General features: G+C 46.9%; 1 protein-coding gene and 1 long non-coding RNA gene across 2 annotated transcripts in view; one reads left to right on the top strand and one right to left on the bottom strand.

The window, feature by feature from the left end:
- Positions 1-20,249, bottom strand: part of Ptprn2 (protein tyrosine phosphatase receptor type N2) — a 704,719-nt gene that overhangs the window by 20,084 nt on the left and 664,386 nt on the right. Inside the window, exons 18-21 of the mRNA XM_050120851.1 lie at positions 7,906-8,025; positions 6,947-7,113; positions 2,080-2,133; positions 1,200-1,264 (exon numbers count right to left, since the gene is read on the bottom strand). Coding sequence (XP_049976808.1) covers positions 1,200-1,264; positions 2,080-2,133; positions 6,947-7,113; positions 7,906-8,025 — 406 coding nt within the window. The remainder of the gene's footprint in view (positions 1-1,199; positions 1,265-2,079; positions 2,134-6,946; positions 7,114-7,905; positions 8,026-20,249) is intronic.
- Positions 1-20,249, top strand: part of LOC126487829 (uncharacterized) — a 66,345-nt gene that overhangs the window by 18,600 nt on the left and 27,496 nt on the right. The gene's annotated exons all lie outside the window — the stretch shown is intronic.

Raw genomic sequence — 20,249 nt, 5'->3', positions numbered from 1 at the left:
TGGGAACCACTGCTTTATCACGTCGTATCTATTGGGGCACAAGGACAACCAGTCTCTCCCTCTTCCTTTACCTCTACCCTTCTGCCCTTCCTTCATTCTCTTTCTCTTTCATTCCTTCCCTCTTTCCTCCCTCTTCTCCCCTTCCTTCCTCTCTCTGCTCTCTCTGTTCTCTGCCTCTCTGTTCTGTCTTTCTCTCTTCCCCTTTCTTCTTGCCAGGGGAAAGCAGAGTCAGGAATGCTAGCACGCTTGTGAAATGCACAGGAACCCAGCGCTACCGTCAGGGTCTGTTGTGGTGGCAAAAGGCAGAGCGTGGTGTGTGGCAGGCACCAGACTCCAGTTTCACGTGGTTTGCCCATTTATTCAGACAGAGCACCTTGTTCACAGCTGAGGGAGACTGGACAGTGCCACCCTCTGAGCTTCCCGGGATCCATGGAATGAGTCAGTCAGGAGGCGCAAGATGGGGACAGGCAGGTGGATGCTTGGCCTCCCCAGCAGCACTATCTGGTTCTATGGGTGCAGATCCTCAGGGGTGACTGAGTTCTTTTTAGTTTTATCCCTGGCTTATTTTCCTACACAGACCAAGGACAAGAGCTTGGTCATTATAGATACAGAAAATCTTATCTGGGCCAATGTAGCAGGTTCCACAGCTTCAAACACAACACAGGAATGCCTGAGGTCGTCTTGAGGCACAGGCCATACCTGTCAGGTCCACAACCAATGTGAAGTCTTAAGAAGGGCGTAGCTCAGAAGCAGAGTGCTTATTTCACTTGTGTGAGGAATGTGCGCGCGCGCACACACACACACACACACCTCCAAACCACATCTGCACGCTGATAGTGTTAGAACCAGTTTTTTTTAGGTGAAGGAGTTAGGAAACTGAATCACATCTTGCAAAAACAGTTAACAGCAATAGAAGGTTACACAAAGCACTCCAAGGCCGTTCTGACCTGCAGCAGGATTTGAAGGTTCAAGGCTGTCCTCTGTCCCTCCTCACACCAGCATCAAGCTGCATTGTAGACCCACTATGTGTGCTAATTCCACCAAAAATAAAGGACGAACCTCACAAATCTCACGCTTGCTGCAGACAGCTTCAACAAGACTTGACTCAGGAAAGGGACAACAATGGGCTAATTTTTTCCAAGGCCTCCTGTGAATAGTACTCCCCTGTGTTGCTATAGCAACACCATCCCGTCTCTCACCTTTGGCCATCTTATTGAGAACCATGTCAATCAGGACGTAGGTTCCACTCCTGCCCGCGCCGTCACTGTCAACAGAAGGAGAGAGAGTGAAAGGCTGCCTATCCTGGTGAGCAGGCTCAGCAAAGCCAACAGCCAAGCCCTTCCTCATTCTCAAGAGGGGCTGGGAGAGGAAGGGAAACAGAGTTAGAGGGAGGGAAAGCAAAGGAGACACACGTGCACGCACACACACACACATGCACACACACATGCACACACACGCACACATGCACACACACACACGTTTGATGCTTGACCTTTAGGGTCAGATCTTCTTTTCTTTGCAGGTAGAAAGGCATGTTTATTGTGAGTTCTAGAAAGGTGGGGTGTGACAACAGACAGTTGAACATGGAATCCAATAGAGACAGGACCACTGGACTAAATACAGAACGCTGGCTGCTTTAAACACTCTTCTGAAATATCCCTAAAGTTTTTCAAATGTCTCAGCCACTGAAAGCAGAGCAGTGCTGGCGGCTAATCCCTGTCTTTACAAACTCTTCCCAATGTGTCCCAAGACACTTTATGACTGGGATAAGCACATGCTTGAACATGGGTCCTCAAGGTTTTGTGGCACCATGAGTGTTTAAGAAAAAAATAAGGCAGTTGTATGTGGGCATTAGAAATAGGAGACAGACCATAGCACTATCTAGTCCATGTGTAGTGGCAAAGACCCACAGCTTCCTCTAGCCAAACTGAACGGCAAATTAAGTTTATACCTGTGGCTTCCCTTAGAGTGACAGCTATACACATTCACCAGGCAGTCAGAAAGCTCAGCCCGCACTGTAGCTGTATCTGTTATGTTTTGAAAGAGCAAAACTTAATCCACGGTAAAAGTTATACTTGCCTGCAATGAACAATTATTGGACAAGAGCGGCCTCTGTAGCACTTGTTTACTTTTCTGAAATAAAAAGAGATGAAAGTTATAGCGCCATGCCAAGATTCTATCGTCCAACCACAAACAAGTCCCACCCTGAAGTCCACACACCTAAATAATTTCTATCATCCAACCACAAACAAGTCCCACCCAAGGTCCACACGCCTAAATAATTGGGACATAGAGAGGGAGATTTTACATATCTAATGCAATGACTGTTGCTCTTTCAGGGCAGCTTGGTAACCGATCTTTTCCAACACAGCTTGCACATTCACAGTGCGTGCTCCTTTTCCCTGCAAGTGTCAGCTCCAGGCTGGGCTCACAGGCACCAGGAGCCAGGTCTGCACGTCTGGCCTCACCCCCTCAGGCCCTCTCTCTTCCCTCCTGTTATGTCCCTGTGTCTGACTCTGGTGACAAGACTCCTGTGTGGAAGCTCCCAGTTTTGTGCTGTGTGCTCAAAACTTCTTATAATCTGCTCATCACACTGAAACGTAACATTATTATATCGAAACACAGCATCCTGAAAGTCCTAGCTACTCTGTATATAAATTATGGCTAATACTCCAAGGAGCTCAAGATGCTCTCTTTTTCTAAATCAGAGTGTTTTTAAAAAATAACTCCACTGTACAAGTTTAGACCAGCAGTTATGAGCAGCAACAGTGAGACATTTAAGGTATTGTTGACCACCATACTTCAACCAGAGGGCTGGTTCCAATTCATAGTACGGGCTCCAAGATCTATTTATTTTTAATTCAGTGAAACAAATACACAACTTTTCAAGGCACATTCAAGTTGCCAGCAAAATATTCTTATCAAGGCAAGTAATGACAGGGTCTGAGTTATTGGAAAGGGGAAATGTGAAGGGTGTGTTCTAGAATGTGCTATGTTTCCTCCTGCAATAAGACTCAAATTAAGGAGAAAAAAAAATGACAATATAGAAAAAAACTGTTTCCCCTTGAACCAGAAATGGGAATATGTCACGTTTCCTTTCGCCTCCAAAGCACTGTGACTGCTAGTGGCGAGCCGAAATCAATCAGCTGTGGCTGCAAGCGTCCAAGCAGAGAGGCCTGGCGGAGGGTGGAGGGCACAGCAGCCGGTGTCCTGCAGCCCATGCACTGAGTACATAATTTACTGTCAGGCAGCCCGATAGCAGAAGGCTTTTTCTTTCTTTTTTTCAACTTCCACTGCAGTGTTACTGGACTTAGGTACTTCTGAGAGAAGTCTAAATCCCTCCTCCCCCACAGCGGAACCAGCAAAGTGGGAATTGAAGGGCAGATGCAGAGCCTGGATAAGATGCGCCCCCCTACAGACAGGTCATGTTCAAAGCTCTGTTCAGCCGCACTTGATCTGTGGCTGCTCTCTAATCTGTAAAAACCTGCAGCATCTTAGAGCCTCGGGACCACCCACAGAGGCTCCAAAGAGGGGGAGCGCTTAGAACCATGAGGGTAAAGCTCTCAAGTAAGCTTTCTTCTGGCCCTTTTGGGGGAGCCTTTTGAGGACAGGGATGTGAGGTGTACCATGAGGCCCAGAAAGAGGTGAAAAATTAGAAGCAAACTCCCCGAGCAACAGCACCCACATACCAGGATGCCCAGAAAAGGCTTGGAGAATAACCATGTTAGGAAGCAGACCCAGTAGCTTCTCCTGCTGAAGTCCCCTGTTCCCCACAGAGTTCCAGCTCTTACACAGGGGGTACTAAAGCCAGAGCATGAAGATGTTGGCTCAGTAGGAGCTGTGCACAGGGCTGAGGTGTGGCTGTGATGAAACTCTTGTCTGACAGGACAAGCCCTGTAAACCCAGGACCAGGCCCACTGGGTGGTTTTTCCCTCAAAGCCCTTTCTCTTTAGGTTAACAGAAATGACCTGGGTCACAGTGCGTGCTTGGCTACTGTTGGGAAAGCATCTGCATGCCCATAAGATGGCCAGTCTTCAGGTTTACTCTGTGCTGCTTTCCTGATGGGACCAAGCATACAAGATGCACATTAAGAAACAACACAGGGAATCTGTGAGGCTGAGCACCGTTAACTGCTCAGTACCCACTTTGGCAAAACATACCCATCATCTCTCTAGGTAAGAGTGTGACCCAGACTAAGTGGCTACCACCCAGATCTCCACTCTCATGGCCCCATCTCTACAGGATGCTCAAGGTATGTTTTCTTCAGAGTGGTTGCCTCAGGAGGCCTTTGCGAGATTTCACTGTAATTTTCATACCCATACCAGACCAACCCTGTGCCATATTTACATGCAGCCCCAGGGCCAGATAGGAGACACTGTGAAAATACTGGTGGCAGTATAGCTTATAACTTTATTAACAAAGAATCATGGGTTATTACAGTGTGAATACCACGAATAGAAAAGCAAAAACGTCACACATGGAGCCAATGTGTTCATCCGAGGACCTGAGATGCGGGTGCTGGTTATTCGTGAAGATGAACAATACACGGTTGTCTCATTTTGGTCTTAGACAGGTCATCAGTAAGCGAGGTCTCCAACATTGAGCAGAAATGGCTACTATATGAACTTTGGCAGGAGGATTTCCCAGAGAAGGAACTGTTAGCAATACAAACCAACCCTTGGTCACTGAGTGAGGAGGAGTCGCCATGCAAACGGACAGCAAGCAAAGTCAGGTCGTTAGAGGCTCAGAGAGGGGCCCCGTGTCCCTGCAGCAGTCACAGTTTCCAATGATCACTTTTGTGACTATGCAACTGGGCTCATATTACTAGCTGCAACATCACAAAAATGACACTGGCCACCGCTAGGTAGCTGGCAAAGTAAGGGTTTGTCGGTTTGACAGTGAGCAGCGTTAGTGGATGCATGGAACACAGCAAGAAGTGCAGAGGGGTTAGGGAGGAGGGAGGTAGGGAAAGGGAGGATGGGGGAAGGGAGAGAGAGGGAGAGAACAGGGGGGGAGAGAGAGAGGAGAGAAAGAGAGAGAGAGAGAGAGAGAGAGAGAGAGAGAGAGAGAGAGAGAGAGAGAGAGAGAGGAGGCAGGAGGAGAGAGGTTTGTCGAGCCAAGCCCTCACATGTGACTCTAATTATCTCCTAGCAGTTTCTCTTTCGAGTGTAAATGTGTCCCCCCTGGGCTCAGAAACAGTTAATTACACATGGGGGGATGCCTGACACACTCCCCAAGCCTGCTGAGAATGCTAGGCTATTGTTCCAAGACTAGAACCCCCTTCCCTGAACAAGGTGGGGTCCCCCAAAGTGGCTTCCTATCCCTCCATTTCTAAGCCAGGGATTCCAGAGAGTGTGATCATTTGTGCCAATTATCCCGGGTGGTGTGAGAGGGTCCTCAGCTGGGCTACATGTCCTGCCTAAGCTGACTTTAATTAAAGCCTTTTACCTCACTACATACAGTTTGACACCGGGCTGAGAGTCTGTTTTCTTCATACCATGCCTTGGGTTGTGTCTTTTTAGACTCTGGAGTTGGGGAAACCTGGGGACCTCTGAGGGCTGGATATGGGTATGTTCCATTCCATATATGAATACAGACATGGGCCCATACACATATATGTGCAAACCCCTTGGATGAGCTTGGAGACGGTAGTGAGATGGACAGCAGTCTGCATAGCTGCATCCACTTTGCCAGTCATGAGAAGAAATTCTCTGTGTAGCTTAAGATCCTGTGTGTACTGGGAAGCATCTAGTGGCCAGGAAATTCAGGTGAAAAGAGAGGAGCTGTGGACAATGGCTGATTTAGGATGTTCTTGGGTTTCCTGGTTCTTGGGTACCTATAGGGTTCTTTGGTACCTATAGGGATGTTCTTGGGTACCTATAGGGGAGGCAACAGCTGGGCAGGAGCCACTGGCCTTGATCCAAATATCTGTCTTTCCTCAAACTCTTTCATAGAATTTCTTTCCCAAGAATGATTCAGGTGAAAAAGTTTTATTCCTAGCACTTAGAAGGCAGAGGCCGGCAGATCTCTGTGAGTTCTAGGCCAGCCTTGCTGACATAACAGACCAGATAGGGGCTACCTAGGGAAACTCGGTTTCGCCCAAAACCTTTTTCAGAGTGTATCATCAAAAGCTTAAGCATCTGTAACATATGGACCCAGGCATGCAGGGCAGTCTTGGTTGGCACTGTTACCACCTCAGCACTGGCTTCTCAGCCATCCTGCACTGAGAATTGCCTGCCATGTCAGCTGCTGACACAGCGTTCTGTAAAACACTGATTGTGTGAGAGGTGGTGGGCGGGTGGCCTTCCAGTTAGCTACATGTGGAACACAGAACTCGGCACTGACATGGATACACAGCTATGCACTTTTAACCCTCTAGTGCCAGTGTGCCGTGCAAACAGCACACCTGCTCACATTTTGCTTGGTTTTTACATTGTCATTGTCTCCCTGTAAGAAAGTCTAGCATTCATCTCAACAGCTCAACAAAGACACTTGGAAATGAGACAGTTTTTTTTTTTCTGATGGCTGACTGACTAGAACAACAAACAAGAAATAAAGTGCATTAAAAAGACGGTCAGTTTGAGAACTGTGCTAAACACATAGATGCATTCATGTGCTAACTAGATGTAGGCTCCTTAGGCAAGACTGTCAGTTCTAGAATCTGACTTCTGCCTGGCTGGCAGATGAGTAGCCAAATTAGAAATTTACTGCCAAAACTTTATGGAATATGAATCTTGGGTGGGTTGCAGAATCTTATCAAATATTGACCATACTTCCTGAGTTCTATGATGCCTGCCCCTCACATTTAACACCACTTAGAGATGGAAAATAACTCATACTGAATACAGGCACTTGCTATGCCCCGAGACCTGGCCCAGTCCACATGCTCTTGGCCTGTCTCTGCATCCCCCATCGCATTAGTGTGCCAACATGCTCTTTGTTTTACCTGCGAAAATCCAGGAGCGACCTTGTAGAAGAAGGGACTCCTTGGTCATACCAACTCAGGAAGTGGAACTGGGTCACTGTGCGAGTCTCGTTGGTTTGCAGGTTCTTCAGGTAAAAGCTCCTCACCAGGAAGTCCTGGCACCAGATGTGCTCAGAGACTAGATTGACCTGGTGGGGACAGGACAGCAAAGCATGTGAGCCCCAGGCTCTGGACCACAATGGTGCATTTGGGGAGATGGAGAGGAGACAGACAGGTGAGGTCTGGTCTGCCCCAAGCTCCCCTCTCCACTCTGTTTCAGCTGGGCTGGTATAGATCAGGGAACATAAGACACAGTGGACACTGAGGGGAGGGCCCTACCTCTCCCCAGCTTAAAGCCTTTGGCCTGCTAGCCTCACTTTGTTAGGGCTCCTGTCAAGCATCGAACTTGACCCCCACGGGAGCCATTTGCACCTAATTTTAATGTACAAACAACCAAAGAAGACATTCTTAGTTCTAACTTAAACACCGCAGTTACTGCCTTCATTCTAGGATGTGCAGGAAACCCAGGAGGAGGAAACTTCCCTTTATAGAATGCTCAAACACTATAGACCCCATGGCTCAGGCAAGAAAACCCACTAGCCACTTGAACATGGGCAGTGTTCTCTGTGAAAATGGACCTTGCTTGGATGCTAGTTATTTGGGCCAGGGCCACTTTTGCATAATGGGCATTTTTGGTTCCTATCAGCCTTTAGAATTATGCAGTCGTAGTATGAGATGCCTGCATCCACTCCTGAATGAGTTTCTTCTTGACTATGCAGCAGGTAGGGCATTGGGTCTCTGTTGTCTGTACAACACCTGGACCCCTCTGATGTCAAATGTGCTAACAGCCCTACCTGGGGAATCCCTGGTTGGGTTGTTGATGACAACTAGAAATCCGTGCTTCTTGCCCAGGCCCCTGCGTGGACACCCAGTCCCAGTACCTCGTAGACATGGTAGAGGTTGGAGCCTTCATCAGGCCAGTAGTGGTGGCACTGCCGGACGCCGTTCTCGGAAAGCGGTGTCAGCATGACAATGACTGCACAGCCGCTCTCCCACACCATCTGCAGGTGACACAGTCCACAATTATCCCACTCACAGGGAACTCATTTCTTTCTCCTTGATCCTGCACTCTGCAGCTGCTTCAACTCTGAATAAACTAGCCCCATGTTCTACAGGCTCCATGAGATATTAAAAAAAAAAAAACACTCAATGAGTTTCGCCTTCAACTAAGAGTCTCACCTGGCTGGCCTAGAACTCACTATATAGACCAGGCTGGACTTGAACTCACAGAGATCCATCTGCCTCTGCTTCCTGAGTGCTGGGATTAAAGGCCTGTGTCACCATGCCCAGCAACTTTTGGTCTATAAAAGAAACTTTCTAGAACATAGCATGAAAGTGGCTCAGATAGGACACTTTTTTGAGAGCAGACTAATGGCAATTGCTACCCAGTTACTGGGGAGCGGCCCTCCTATCAGAAGTGGGTTCTTAGAAATAACATGACAGAGCCTTCTCCCTCACACTGTGACACCGTTTAGATGACGACGATCCAAAACTCACTTAATAATGTACAGGAGCCACATAAAATTGCTGTAAGCCACAGCAAACACAGCTTGTTTGTCATTGAGAAGGCCCCCACCCCCACCCCAGTCACCATCTTTGCAGACCTCTGTGTTAAATGTTGCGGGTGATTTACAAGGTTGTTACTCAGGCATGGCTGGTGCAGACTTTAGTCTGTTTGCTGCAGTATGCTTGGACTGAAGAGGGCTCTTCTTTCCCTGCCCAGCTCTGAACTAACATCACAGAAATATCTACAAGCAACTGCGTTTAGGTGCAAAATTGCTATCCAAGAGAGCTTTCACTTCTTTGAAATGCAGATAGAAAAAGCCGATTAAGGTCTTGTTATTTAAGGAACACACGTATCTCACACAGAAATGCTTTCTCATCACCATTCATGTTATTAAATTCATCCATTAAATTACATCTTAAAAGTCAGACGTGTGTGCAATGTTTTTCCCCTTCCATATTGATTTATATTCCTGTGGGACCAAAACAGTCAATATTCTTAAGGCGTCTCCCTCTGTATCATTTATATTGGAGTTTAATGGAAACCTCCTGAAGTATTTACGAAAAAGTCCGCAAATAAGTATAAATCACACTCGAGCCCGCACACTTCTTTTTGTTTTGGTGCCAGTCCAGTAAGATGAAAATTCTGAGCGCGTTTTATACGGTATGTAAGCCTTCCAACCTGCTCCGCTGAAATCGGGGCTCCCTCCACAGAACCATTTACCGTGCCTTCGGAAAGTGGAGGCGCTCATTGAAGCCATTACGAAAATGAGGAGAAACACAGATTTTATGAGTGTAATAAAAATACAATGATCTAGACCATAAACCATCGTCTAGCGCTCTGCCTGCGCTGTTGGTGTGCCGCGTTACCAAGCCCTTCATTTGCAGAGGGGTCCTCCAGGTTCTACGGGCGCCCTGATTGGCTCTCACACACAGCGCTTCCTTCCAGAGAGCCTGCCTGACTCTCTGAAGATTTGGTTAAGATTAAATCCAAATGAAACTTAATTTAAACAAACAATCTCAAAGGCACCTTGGGGGATAATATTTCTTTTTAGGTCAGTGTGTATAAAGGCAAAGAGGGAATTTTCTAAATCAGATAGATTGTAGCCTGACTGGGCACTGATTTCACAAGTCGCTCTTCGGTCTGACGACCTTTCTTTGGGTCCTTTCCCAGGCGGGAAACTGGGACCCTCACAGCCTGCCTGCAGCCTTGGTCTTTGTCAACACTGTCTGCCAGTTGTGACCCCAGAATATGGCAAAAGGTTTTAATTCAGATTTAGGTGCAGATATGCAGCGCTGTAAGATTTCAGTCAAGTCAGTTTTAATTTCTCCATATTTCTTCGTCTTGGCAGGTAATGTAATTTCTAATGTTTTGGGCACTTTTGTTTGAGTGACAGAGAATATAATATTTACGGCCTTCTTCTTATCTGTCTAACACACCAATTGAGCCCTTATGTGTGAGGCATCCTCTCAAAGGAGGAGGAATTTTCCATACAGACAGGGGTGGTGTTTTGGGGGTCAGGTGTCTGCACCCCCACCACTGACTCCCTCTGCTTGCGGGGTCATAGTGTATCACAGTTCCCAGGCAGTGAGCAGGACTCTACCTGTTGATCAAAGCCAATCTGCTCAGACAGATTAGAAGGGAACCTTTGGGACTGGGTCCCAGGTTCAGGGTCCAGGGGAGAGTTTGAGATACCCCATCTCTGGACACTTGTCCCAATTGCTTGTGTCTTCCCTTGTAACCTGCCTTGAAGATATAGGATGATTTGAGCTGTTGTCCTACATCAGGGACCTAGAATCTTCCTTTACGACTCCTTTCTATGTAACAGACAAACGTCATCCAGTGGGACTTGGTAAGAGTAAAACCCATTAAATTGATGGGACTCTTGTGAGGCCATGATCCTTATCTATCCAGAGGTGACGTGGGCCAGAAATTCCCAATGACACTCAGTCCAGGTACTTGGCAGGAAGATTCTCTTTATGGTTGCTCAGCAACAAACAAATAGAAAGAGTCAAAGGCAGTAATTTAGACCACTTATCTATTCTACATTAAATGAATTCTTTGGCTGTTATTTAGGTCAACTGAATAAGTTTACTGATATGAAAACCCATTTTGGCTTAAAATTCTATTGCTCTTCTTTGTCGGTCAAACTGTGTCTTTCCCAAGAATCACATTAGAGTCCTGATCCCTTGTGTCTGAAACCCAGTTTGGAGCCATCATCCCTATTGAAACCCTGCCAGAGCAGAGCCTATCCTACTCTCCCAGGAAAGCACCCTTATAGAAAGGGAGCAGCAGGTAGTGGCAGATATTGGCGGCCACAGGAAGATGAGTGGGGCTGGACAGAAACAGCTACAAGTCAAAGGATGCCAGGAGTCACCTGGGGTGACTCTTCCAAGCAGGACTCTCCCAAGCCTCGGAGATTACAGCCCTGCCCATGTTTTGATACCCAACTTTTGGTCTCTAGAACTGTGGGAGGATGTTTTAGGTATTTTAATCCAACCAATCTATATTACTTTGTCATAAGAGTGCAAACAAATGAGTGCACTCATCCTATATCATGGGGATGTCACCCCGCCATCACCCCACCATCAAAACTGTCTCCAAATGCAGTAGGATGTCAGTCCTGTTTGAATTTCAGTTAGTCACTTAAAGCACATAGAAATAAATACTGCATCTCCTTGAAGTCATTTTAAATTATTACATATTTAACTAGCAAATGAAAATCAACACAACTGAAAATAGGCAAAGGGTCTAGATAGACACCTTCTCTAAGAAGATGTGCAAACAGTCAACAGATAAGGAAAAGTGTTTAACATCACTATTGTTTGGACAATGTGTATCAAAACCACAAGGAGAGCTGGTTAGGTGGTTCAGTAAATGGCCTACTGGGAATGGTGGTGCATGGCAGGAGCAGGTGGATCCCTGAAACTCATTGATGAGAGGGGTCCCAAGGCATTCCTGACACACAATGAGAACTGAATAAATGGAGGTGTTAATTCATCTCATCTTATAGTCAGCCAAAATACTGTGTATGTCTTAAATACCTACAACTAAAAAAAAAAAAAAAACCAAGAAACCTCTGGGCAGAAAACTACTCCCTCTATCCGAAGTGCTTGTGATGGACACGGACACTTTCCTTCTGTCGTGGAGCTACCCATCCTCATACCCTTTTCTAGGTCGCCATCTCCGTTTAGAGGAGATCCTGGTCTTGTTGCCATTCCAACCTTAGTACAGTCAGTGCTCAATTAAAATCAATGCAGTTTTTAAAAAAGGACCATTGTGGGGGTGAAGAAATGGCTCAGTGGTTTAAGAGCACTTCCTGCTCTTGCAAAGGACTCAGATTCCATACCTAGCACCCACACAACATCTACAACACTGTCTCAGGGATCTGCTGACCTCTGCAGGCACTTGACATGCCCATGGTGCACACACATACGTGCAGGCAAACACTCGTACATATAAAATAAAAACAAATAAATCTTTGAAAAGTCAAATACTGACAGCCAAGATTTGCCTCCAGTAAATGCTCTGTTTCTTTTCCAAAGGACACCGTGTGTTTATGTAAAAAAGATAATTTAAAGCCATCACTACCAAAGGTCTTTGGGAGTCCTCCCAGGAACTGCTTGAATAGATGCACAGAAAACTGGTTTTTGATTTCTTAAGATAGGCATATTTGCATGCACACAAAAGCTGTTTGTACTGGAAGACAGTTTTTGCTCCAGAGAAAATGAAGCACTTCTCAATCACGACTACGCAGCTCATGTCTGTCATGAATAACTTCTCAAAGGCTGAGGCCAGCAAGGATATCCTTAGTGGATGATGAGGGGCAACTACAGAAGCCCAAGAACAGTGATGACTCCCGAGGCTATGTAGCTCAAAGAGGGAAACAACTTGTCTGTGGCATCCTGCCATGGAGGCCTCATACCGTACTTGTGTTCTCTCAGCCTCAGGCTGTCCTAAAAGACATAAGCCCCATGCCTCAGGCTCTGCGGTGCTGGGACTATAGGTATGTACCACCATATCCAGTTCTGATATCATCTTAAACTTTTATGTGACGTGTGTGTGTGTGTGTGTGTGTGTGTGTGTGTGTGTGTGTGTGTGTAAATGCAAGCAAATGCCACAGAACATGTGTGGATGTCAGAGGACAACTTGTGGAAGTCAGTTCTCACCTTCCACCACGTGGTTCTCTGGGATTGAACTCAGGGTGTCAGGCTTGGAACCAGTGAGCCATCTTGCCATCCCTCTGACATCATAGTCAACAAACACATCAGTGCGGTATCTACCCACTTAGAGCTGATACACGGAGGCGATCCTAACTAAGGAAACAGCAGAAACATTGATTCAGAGCGGCACACAGAAGTGGCTGCTCCGTGGCTAATGAGCAGACCCCATGAGCACCGACTGCCGCCTGCAGGGGAGAACGTCTTGCTGCCCCTGGTAATGTTTTGTCTAAGGAAAAGAGAAAGCATAAAATCTAGGCATCTTGCACTTTACTGGGAATGACCTAAGAGTTTTCTTGGATAGGCAGGACAGCCTGCTTGTTCGTCAAGCAGGTTTTCCATGACTGTGGTGACCACCATATCATTGAGGAGGGTCTTGTAAAAGCAGTTCCCACAAACTCAAGTTTCTTCTATTCAGATGTGTGCAACCATTTTAGATGCAGCGGTAGCCAGCTGTTTGGCATATGCATGATGCATCTCCAGGAGCCACTTGGAATTCTGTGCCTTCGTCTGCAGCCCAGTTCCTCAGGGAGAAGGGCCTCTGATAGTGCCACCATCTCCTTTATCTTCCTCCCCTCTCTTTTTTCTAAAATGAGGACTTGACATGAAGTACACCTCATCCAGGTGTGAAACTCAAGGAGAGGGAGGGAGGGATAGGGAAAGAAAAGGACAGGGAGGAAGTGGAGGGAAGAGAGGAAAAGGAAAGGAGGAGGGAAGAAAGGAGGGGTAGGAAGAAGGAGAATGCAAAGGGAACGGGTACTACACATAACAGCCAGCCAGGGCGTTTCCAGCTGTGTTTCGGTTATTTTGATCATCTCCTTGACACACTGTAAAATCAGCCGGGAATGGGAAGGCTCTCAAGCGGAGATCAGGTTGGCCTGTGAGCTTATCTGTGTGGAATTTTCTTACTTGAGTTACTTGAGATGGGAAGACCCACACTGCAGGTGGGAGGTGCCACTCTGTGGTTTGGGAGCTGAGCACTGGCACATGTGTGTGTTCACTGCCCTCACTCTCAACTGTGCATGTCATGTGACCAGTTCTCTTAAGTCCCTTACTGTGACTTCCTGCTGTGGTGGACTAGCCAAGTAAGTTTTTTCTCCCTTAAATTTATCTTGCCAGGGGATGGATGGATATAGATATAGATATAGAGATAGAGATAGAGATAGAGATAGAGATAGAGATAGAGATAGAGATAGAGATAGAGATAGAGATAGAGATAGAGATAGAGATAGAGATAGAGATATAGATATCTCACATCAGAAGAAAAGAAGACAAGCTGTGATCCATAAATATACTTTAAAAACAAACTCAGTAACTGTATCTATTTTCCCAAGCCTAAATTAAATGTTTGCATGGCCCAGGGAATGGATGTATTATTTCTTACTGTAATGGCCACCTACCATGATCATGAACATGTCTATGTGAAGCCCAGATTTAGATTAGGAAGTCTGTAAAGAGCTTTGATTGTTGTTGCTTTTTTTTTTTTTTTTTCACTTTTAAAGGGTTGTGGATATGTGCATTCAACATCCGGGAGATGAAACACTTGACATTCCATGTCCTGGAAAGATACGTTTTCCCACTGAACTGTCCTCATTTCTGACTCTGCATTCCTCAGATAATGTACTTTTCAGTAAGCCATTCTGCCCTGTTAGTTCCTGTGCTCACCTCCCCCAGGGTCAATACCAAGCCAGCAGAATCAGAGGGCCCCTCTCATAACCAAAACCAAGAACAGACAGGGATGGGTAACCATGATTGCTTTGCCATCATTGCCTGGAGCTAAAAGGCCCTGGGAGCATGAGCCTTCTTGGAATCATGCCATGAACGTGGATCCAAAGCTTACTCAAGACCAATGCTGGACGAGGACAAAGCTTAAGCACCCGGGACTGTCATGGAGGCGCAGTTCCACTGGGGTCAGTCTGAATGGCAGTCAGCTGCTGAGAGACCATCAGCCTTAACACCTAGAGACTGAAATATTTTTAATTAGTTGGCAAGGGACCATTACTGAGGTGTGCTGGGATTGTGCCTGGAATACTAAAGGTTTGACTCTTGGTGGCATTGGGGATACTGAGTAGCCTGGATGGAGAAGCCTGGCATATTGGGAAGGTGGTGCTGCAGCTGATGGCCAGGAACAAACACCAGTTGGAACTATGGGCATCTTACACACATGGTGATTAACATTCTGTCATACCACTGCAGTCCCTGATGATACCCTGAATGATACCCTGAACATTTGAAATGACCCCCCTCCTACCCCTTTTTATGGCTCCATTGTTTTTTACTTAGGTTTATATTATAACTGTAGTTTATTTTATATTATATTGGGGTTTATATTATAATGGGGTTTATATGATAAACCTGTAGCCTTCAGAGACAGGCACGCAGGGTGGGCAGAGGAGGACAATGGCAAGGTGCACCAAAAGTCAGTGGTCAGTAATGAGAACTTGATTGATGCTTGCATGGATGGTCCTTGCCCCATCATCTACAGCCTTTCTTATTTCTCCAGGAAACATTGTATGGGCATCCCCATCCTTGTATATTGTCCTGTACCTTTGTGGGCACCTATCAGGTATGGGGGACCTCCTGTCTGAGGGGATTTCCCTTTGTTTGTGGAGACCCACATTCTACACCCTTCAACTCTTCATAAACACATGAAGAATGTGCCTCCCCATGCCTAGGCCAAGGGGCTAATCACCGTCTTTTAAATGCTTGCCTCTTGGATGCCGGAAGTCAGCACAGCAGGATCTCTGTGCTCCCCTTCTCTCCTTGGAGATGTGTTCACCAAGAATACCTGTCCTACCTCTGGGGCCTCTGTGCTCACCAGAAACATGATAAAAACACACTTGAGTCACCTAGACCTAATTTAGAATGTGTCCTGTCCTAGTCAGCTTGTGACTCTGGAAGTCCTGCAAGGCTGCAAAGCCTCTGCTTCTCTTCTCAATAGAATCAGACCCATGAAATATGGTCTACATTTGAAACTATAGTAAGATATACATAATGTACAATTTGCTGCTGCACAGCTCAGAGGCAGGACATGTTCATGCTACCAGGCAGCCATACCTACTACCTGTCTCCATAACATTCCCATCCTCCCAAGCTGAAGCACTGTCCCCACTAAACACCGATTCTTCTCTCTGCGTGCATGTGGCACCTACGGCTCTGCTTCCTAACAGTGACTGTGACCACTCTTGGTGTTCCAGGAAATGTTTCTGGAGGCTTCCGCTACATCTCCATAGGGTAGTTAGAGACCAGGTTTCTGTCCAGCATCTTGCACCTGACAGAGTGAATTGGATGTTACCTTACTTCCTCTGTCTCTGTCCTCCCTTACATAGGAGCCCGCCTACTACTCCGCATGGCCCAGTGGGTAAGCAGAAGGCACCCTGAACACTGAAGTATCTTTTCTAGAGAAAGATCCGGGGACCGGTATGACCCAGCACACAGATCCTCTTTTTTCAGACATTTGCCCTCTTCAAAGAGCTCTCTGGCACAGACCTGTGAGCATCTGAGGAATATGAGGAATTATGCTAACCTAGCAATTATTTCAGAAGGCCTCAATAAAACAGCACAACCTCAGAAGTCCAGATGGACACCCCTGCTTTAAAGATCCACCGGTGTGTAAACAGCCCTTCAATGGGGCAGTGTCCACGTTACAGACAGGCCAGCCGGCCACCTGCCACAGTCCTCCAGGGTCAGCTCGACAGGCGTCAGTAGCAATGGTGTGACAGCGAACAGAGTCCACACGTGGCACTGGCTCCAGAGGACCCCTTTCCTCCCTTCTTCTGGGCGGTTCCCTTTCCTTCTGTAGCTTTAGAGCACAAGGCCATCCTGCCTGCTCCCAGGAATTCCCTGCTGTGCTCTAGCGTTATTTGTCGGCCCTCTGAACCACGGTCCCAGAAGTAGACATGGAATCCCAGACATGGCATGAGCAACATGGAGGCGAGGAAGAAGCCTGGTTAGTCCCTGCTCATGACCAAACGGTCCAACTTCACAGGCTGGATTTGTCTCCTTTAAAATATTTTTATTTTTCTTGCTGGACCATGGCAGTGCACACCTTTAGTCCCAACACTCAGGAGGCAGAGGCAGGTGGATCTCTGAGTTTGAGGCCAGCCTGGTCTACGAAGTGAGTTCCAGGGCAGTCAAGGTTATACAAAGAAACCCTGTGTTGGCAAACCAAATATATACATATAATATATAGCCCAGGCTGGCCTTGATTGTCATTCTCCTGCCCCAGCTTCCTAAGCACTGATACTATAGAGGTCTGTCATTACAAGTCTAAAGTCATTTTTATCTCAAATGTGATTTACTCTTTGAGAAAAATCCATTGCTGAACGCTTACTTTGTCTCCTGCCAAGGAAGCCTGTGGGAAAGGGTTCACATTGGGGCTTCTCAGGCTCTCAGGCAGACCACCCTCTCTGCTGGGGGTTTTCAGTTATAGACCTGACTAGCTGTGGAACCAAACAGCAATAGTTTAACAAGTGTGTGTAGAGCACGGGCACAGAAGCAGGCAGGAGTGTGCGTCTGTGAGGCAGGAGTGTGCGTCTGTGAGGCTGGAGTGTGCGTCTGTGAGGCAGGAGTGTGCGTCTGTGAGGCAGGAGTGTGCGTCTGTGAGGCTGGAGCCAGTGCTGTTCAGAGTCTCAGAGGGCCCTTGTGTTCAGCCAGAACCGTCAAAGGTGGCACTCCTTGGAAATAGTATCTGTGCCAGCTATGGTGACACATGCCTGTCATTCCAACGTTTGGGAGGTGGAGGTAGGAGATGAGGTATTCAAGATGAAGTCATAGCGGTCAGGATGGACTGACGCCATTGCCTGGGGTTTGGCTCAGGAGAGGAATCTGAACAGGGGTGGGGAAGACCATGATGTGATTGAGCTGGAGGCAGATGCTGAATTTGGTGGAGAGGCCCATGCAGTCTCCCTCACTACAGCCACAAGCGTCTAGTCCTTGTGGGACTAATCTGGGCTGACAGTGAATCTTGCTGTCTTTGCCACTGGCTCACTGTTTGTAGTTACAGCAGCTGGAAGAAGGGATTGCAGCCATTGCTCCTTCCTTGGTTATGTACCATAAGACTACTTCACCCCAGCCTTTGACATGGAAGTTTATTCATGCCTAACAAGGCTAGCCTTTAAATCAGGCTTTGGAGGTGCTTGGGTCAGTACCTCCCTAGAGCCAGACTTTCTTGAAGACAACCTTTATGTCTTAATAGTCTGTAACAATGTCTCTAGTTCTTTGGTCAAAAACTTGTTCCTGTTGAAGGCTAGACTTGCAACCATGCAGGGGAGGACAGATGCCACCTTCAACCTGTGGTCTGATGTTCACAGCCTGTGCTTCACATGGAGTTTTATCCCTAAAAAATGCATTCACATTTCTGTGCAGGTTTCCTGTCCTGCGAGAAGTTTTAGAAGGCGGGCTTCCTCTGTGCATGTTGCTTGGCCAGCAGCAAAGGTACCTGTCCTTTTGTATTTTTATGAGCTCTCATCTGGAACCCCTTGAGGATGAGCCGTGCTGTATGATGTGGGCACCTCAGACACACAGCATATAGGACGAGCAGTTGGACCTTCAGGTGCCTTTTTTTTTTTTTTTTGATTTTTCGAGACAGGGTTTCTTTGTTGCTTTTGGTTCCTCTCCTGGAACTAGTTCTTGTAGACCTGTTCCTAGATCCTAGCCATAATCCTCCAAAGTGGTATCCTTCAGATGGGTACATGTGAGAATCTGTCTGCTTACCGAGCAGGCGTGAGAATCTCCTGGCTGTAGCCCTGAAGTAGCTATGTTGAGAATCAGGCAACCTGGTGGAAGGGGTGTGGTAAGATTCTTCTGTGTGTTTGTTTGTTTTGGTGTATAAACCCTCCCTAGCTTCAGCAAGCTCAAGTGTACAGACATCCTGAGCTGCAGAATCACTTCTGATTGTGGTAGCTGTTACCACAGGGAAGGTGCCCTAAACTGTACACTAAATTCTGACCTAAGCATTTCTCAAGTGACCCTGCACTTTATCTCACTTTAAATTGTTCGTTGATAATTCCAACTTCTTTAAAATGTCCTGGGGACAGTGCATAGTGGTGAAGCTAACCATCTCTAGCAATTACAAACGCCAGCAATACACAGGAGACAAGTTACACCCTTCAACTAACTTACTAGCCACGAACTTGGCTAAGCGATGCACTGCCTGGTTCACAGACAGACATGGAAACCTGCACTTTCCGCTGAGAGGGAAGTGGGTGTGCGCAGATGTTGCTGTGCCAAGCCCTTCGAGGGTTGTGGCTGTGTTGGTAAGAGGCTCCTCACATGCAGAAAACACTTGCACTTGTCGGTGGGTGAAGCATAAGTACTAGTAATGGGGAGGAGCCAGACGCCATCCACACACTCACTTGGGTGGAACCCAGTAGAGTTAGAGATCCTCTGGGCATTTTTTTTTTTTTTGTCCTGCCATCCAATTCAGAATGTTCTCTGTCTTTCTTCCTGGGTGTAGCTCTTCACAGTTGTACAGTTAAATGGACGAGTTAATTCAAGAAGACTGTAAGTGTGGCTTCCACGTGAAAAGCCTTCCCAAGATGATACGCCCAAGTTCCTTGTGATTGGATGTTTTTCTTTTGGTCTGGACAACTCTTGTGCATTTAATATGGAGGGGATCTGAGTATTCTCTGAGCTGAGGGACCATGATCTGCTCAACCGTGTCATACTTAAGAGCATCCACAGGGCGGCGCCGCAGTCCAGTTTTATTTTGCCTCTCCCGATGGCTTGAGGAAGGCAGGTAGAAGGAGCAGGCAGTCACATAGACATGTTGCATGCTCAGCCTTACCCCACCTGGCTGGCGAGTCTTGCACCCACAAAACTGTGTGGAGTCTCCTGAGCAGGTGCAGGGACCCCGACCTCTTCTTTTGCATTTTTTCTTTACATGGAGTTGGGAAAGGGGACAGCAAAAGTCGAGGATGCCAGTTGATTTACTGACCTTTGGCTAATTAGTCTGTCTTTTGGGAGTTAATAAACTGTAAAATGTGTCAAGGGACCCAGAGTAATTTGGTCTTGGGTTAGTTAGCACACTGTCGCAGCTCCCTTGCTTACCCAGCAGTGGGCAGCGGCCTTCTGGGTCTCCTGCATCATGCCCAGCAGTGCTGCTTTCCCTTGCCTATGTTGCAGGATCCCTGTGAGCTGACACATGGCCTGAGGGTACAGCCTGCTGCTGATGGAGCCTAGCCCTATGGGGCACTCCTCTTGTTTTTTAAATTGATTTTTTTTGAGTTCTACATTTTTCTCTGCTACCCTCTCTGCCTCTTCCCTCCTCTTCAGTCCTCCCCCAAGGTCCGCATGCTCCCAATTTTCTCAGGAGCTCTTGTCTTTTTCTACTTCCCATGTAGATGAGATCTATGAAGTCTCTCTTAGGGTCCTCATTGTTGTCTAAGTTCTCTGGGATTGTGATTTGTGGGCTGGTTTTCTTTGCTTTATGTTTAAATCCACCTATGAGTGAGTACATGTGATAAATGTCTTTCTGTGTCTGTGTTACCTCACTCAACAA

The sequence above is a fragment of the Alexandromys fortis genome, unplaced genomic scaffold, assembly GCF_014885135.2.
Source record: "Alexandromys fortis isolate MF-2015 unplaced genomic scaffold, M_Fortis_MF-2015_v1.1 scaffold_182, whole genome shotgun sequence".
In the NCBI taxonomy this organism is placed as follows: domain Eukaryota; kingdom Metazoa; phylum Chordata; class Mammalia; order Rodentia; family Cricetidae; genus Alexandromys; species Alexandromys fortis.
The sequence above is the reverse complement of the archived record's forward strand: the minus strand, read 5'-3'. Positions and strand labels throughout refer to the sequence as shown.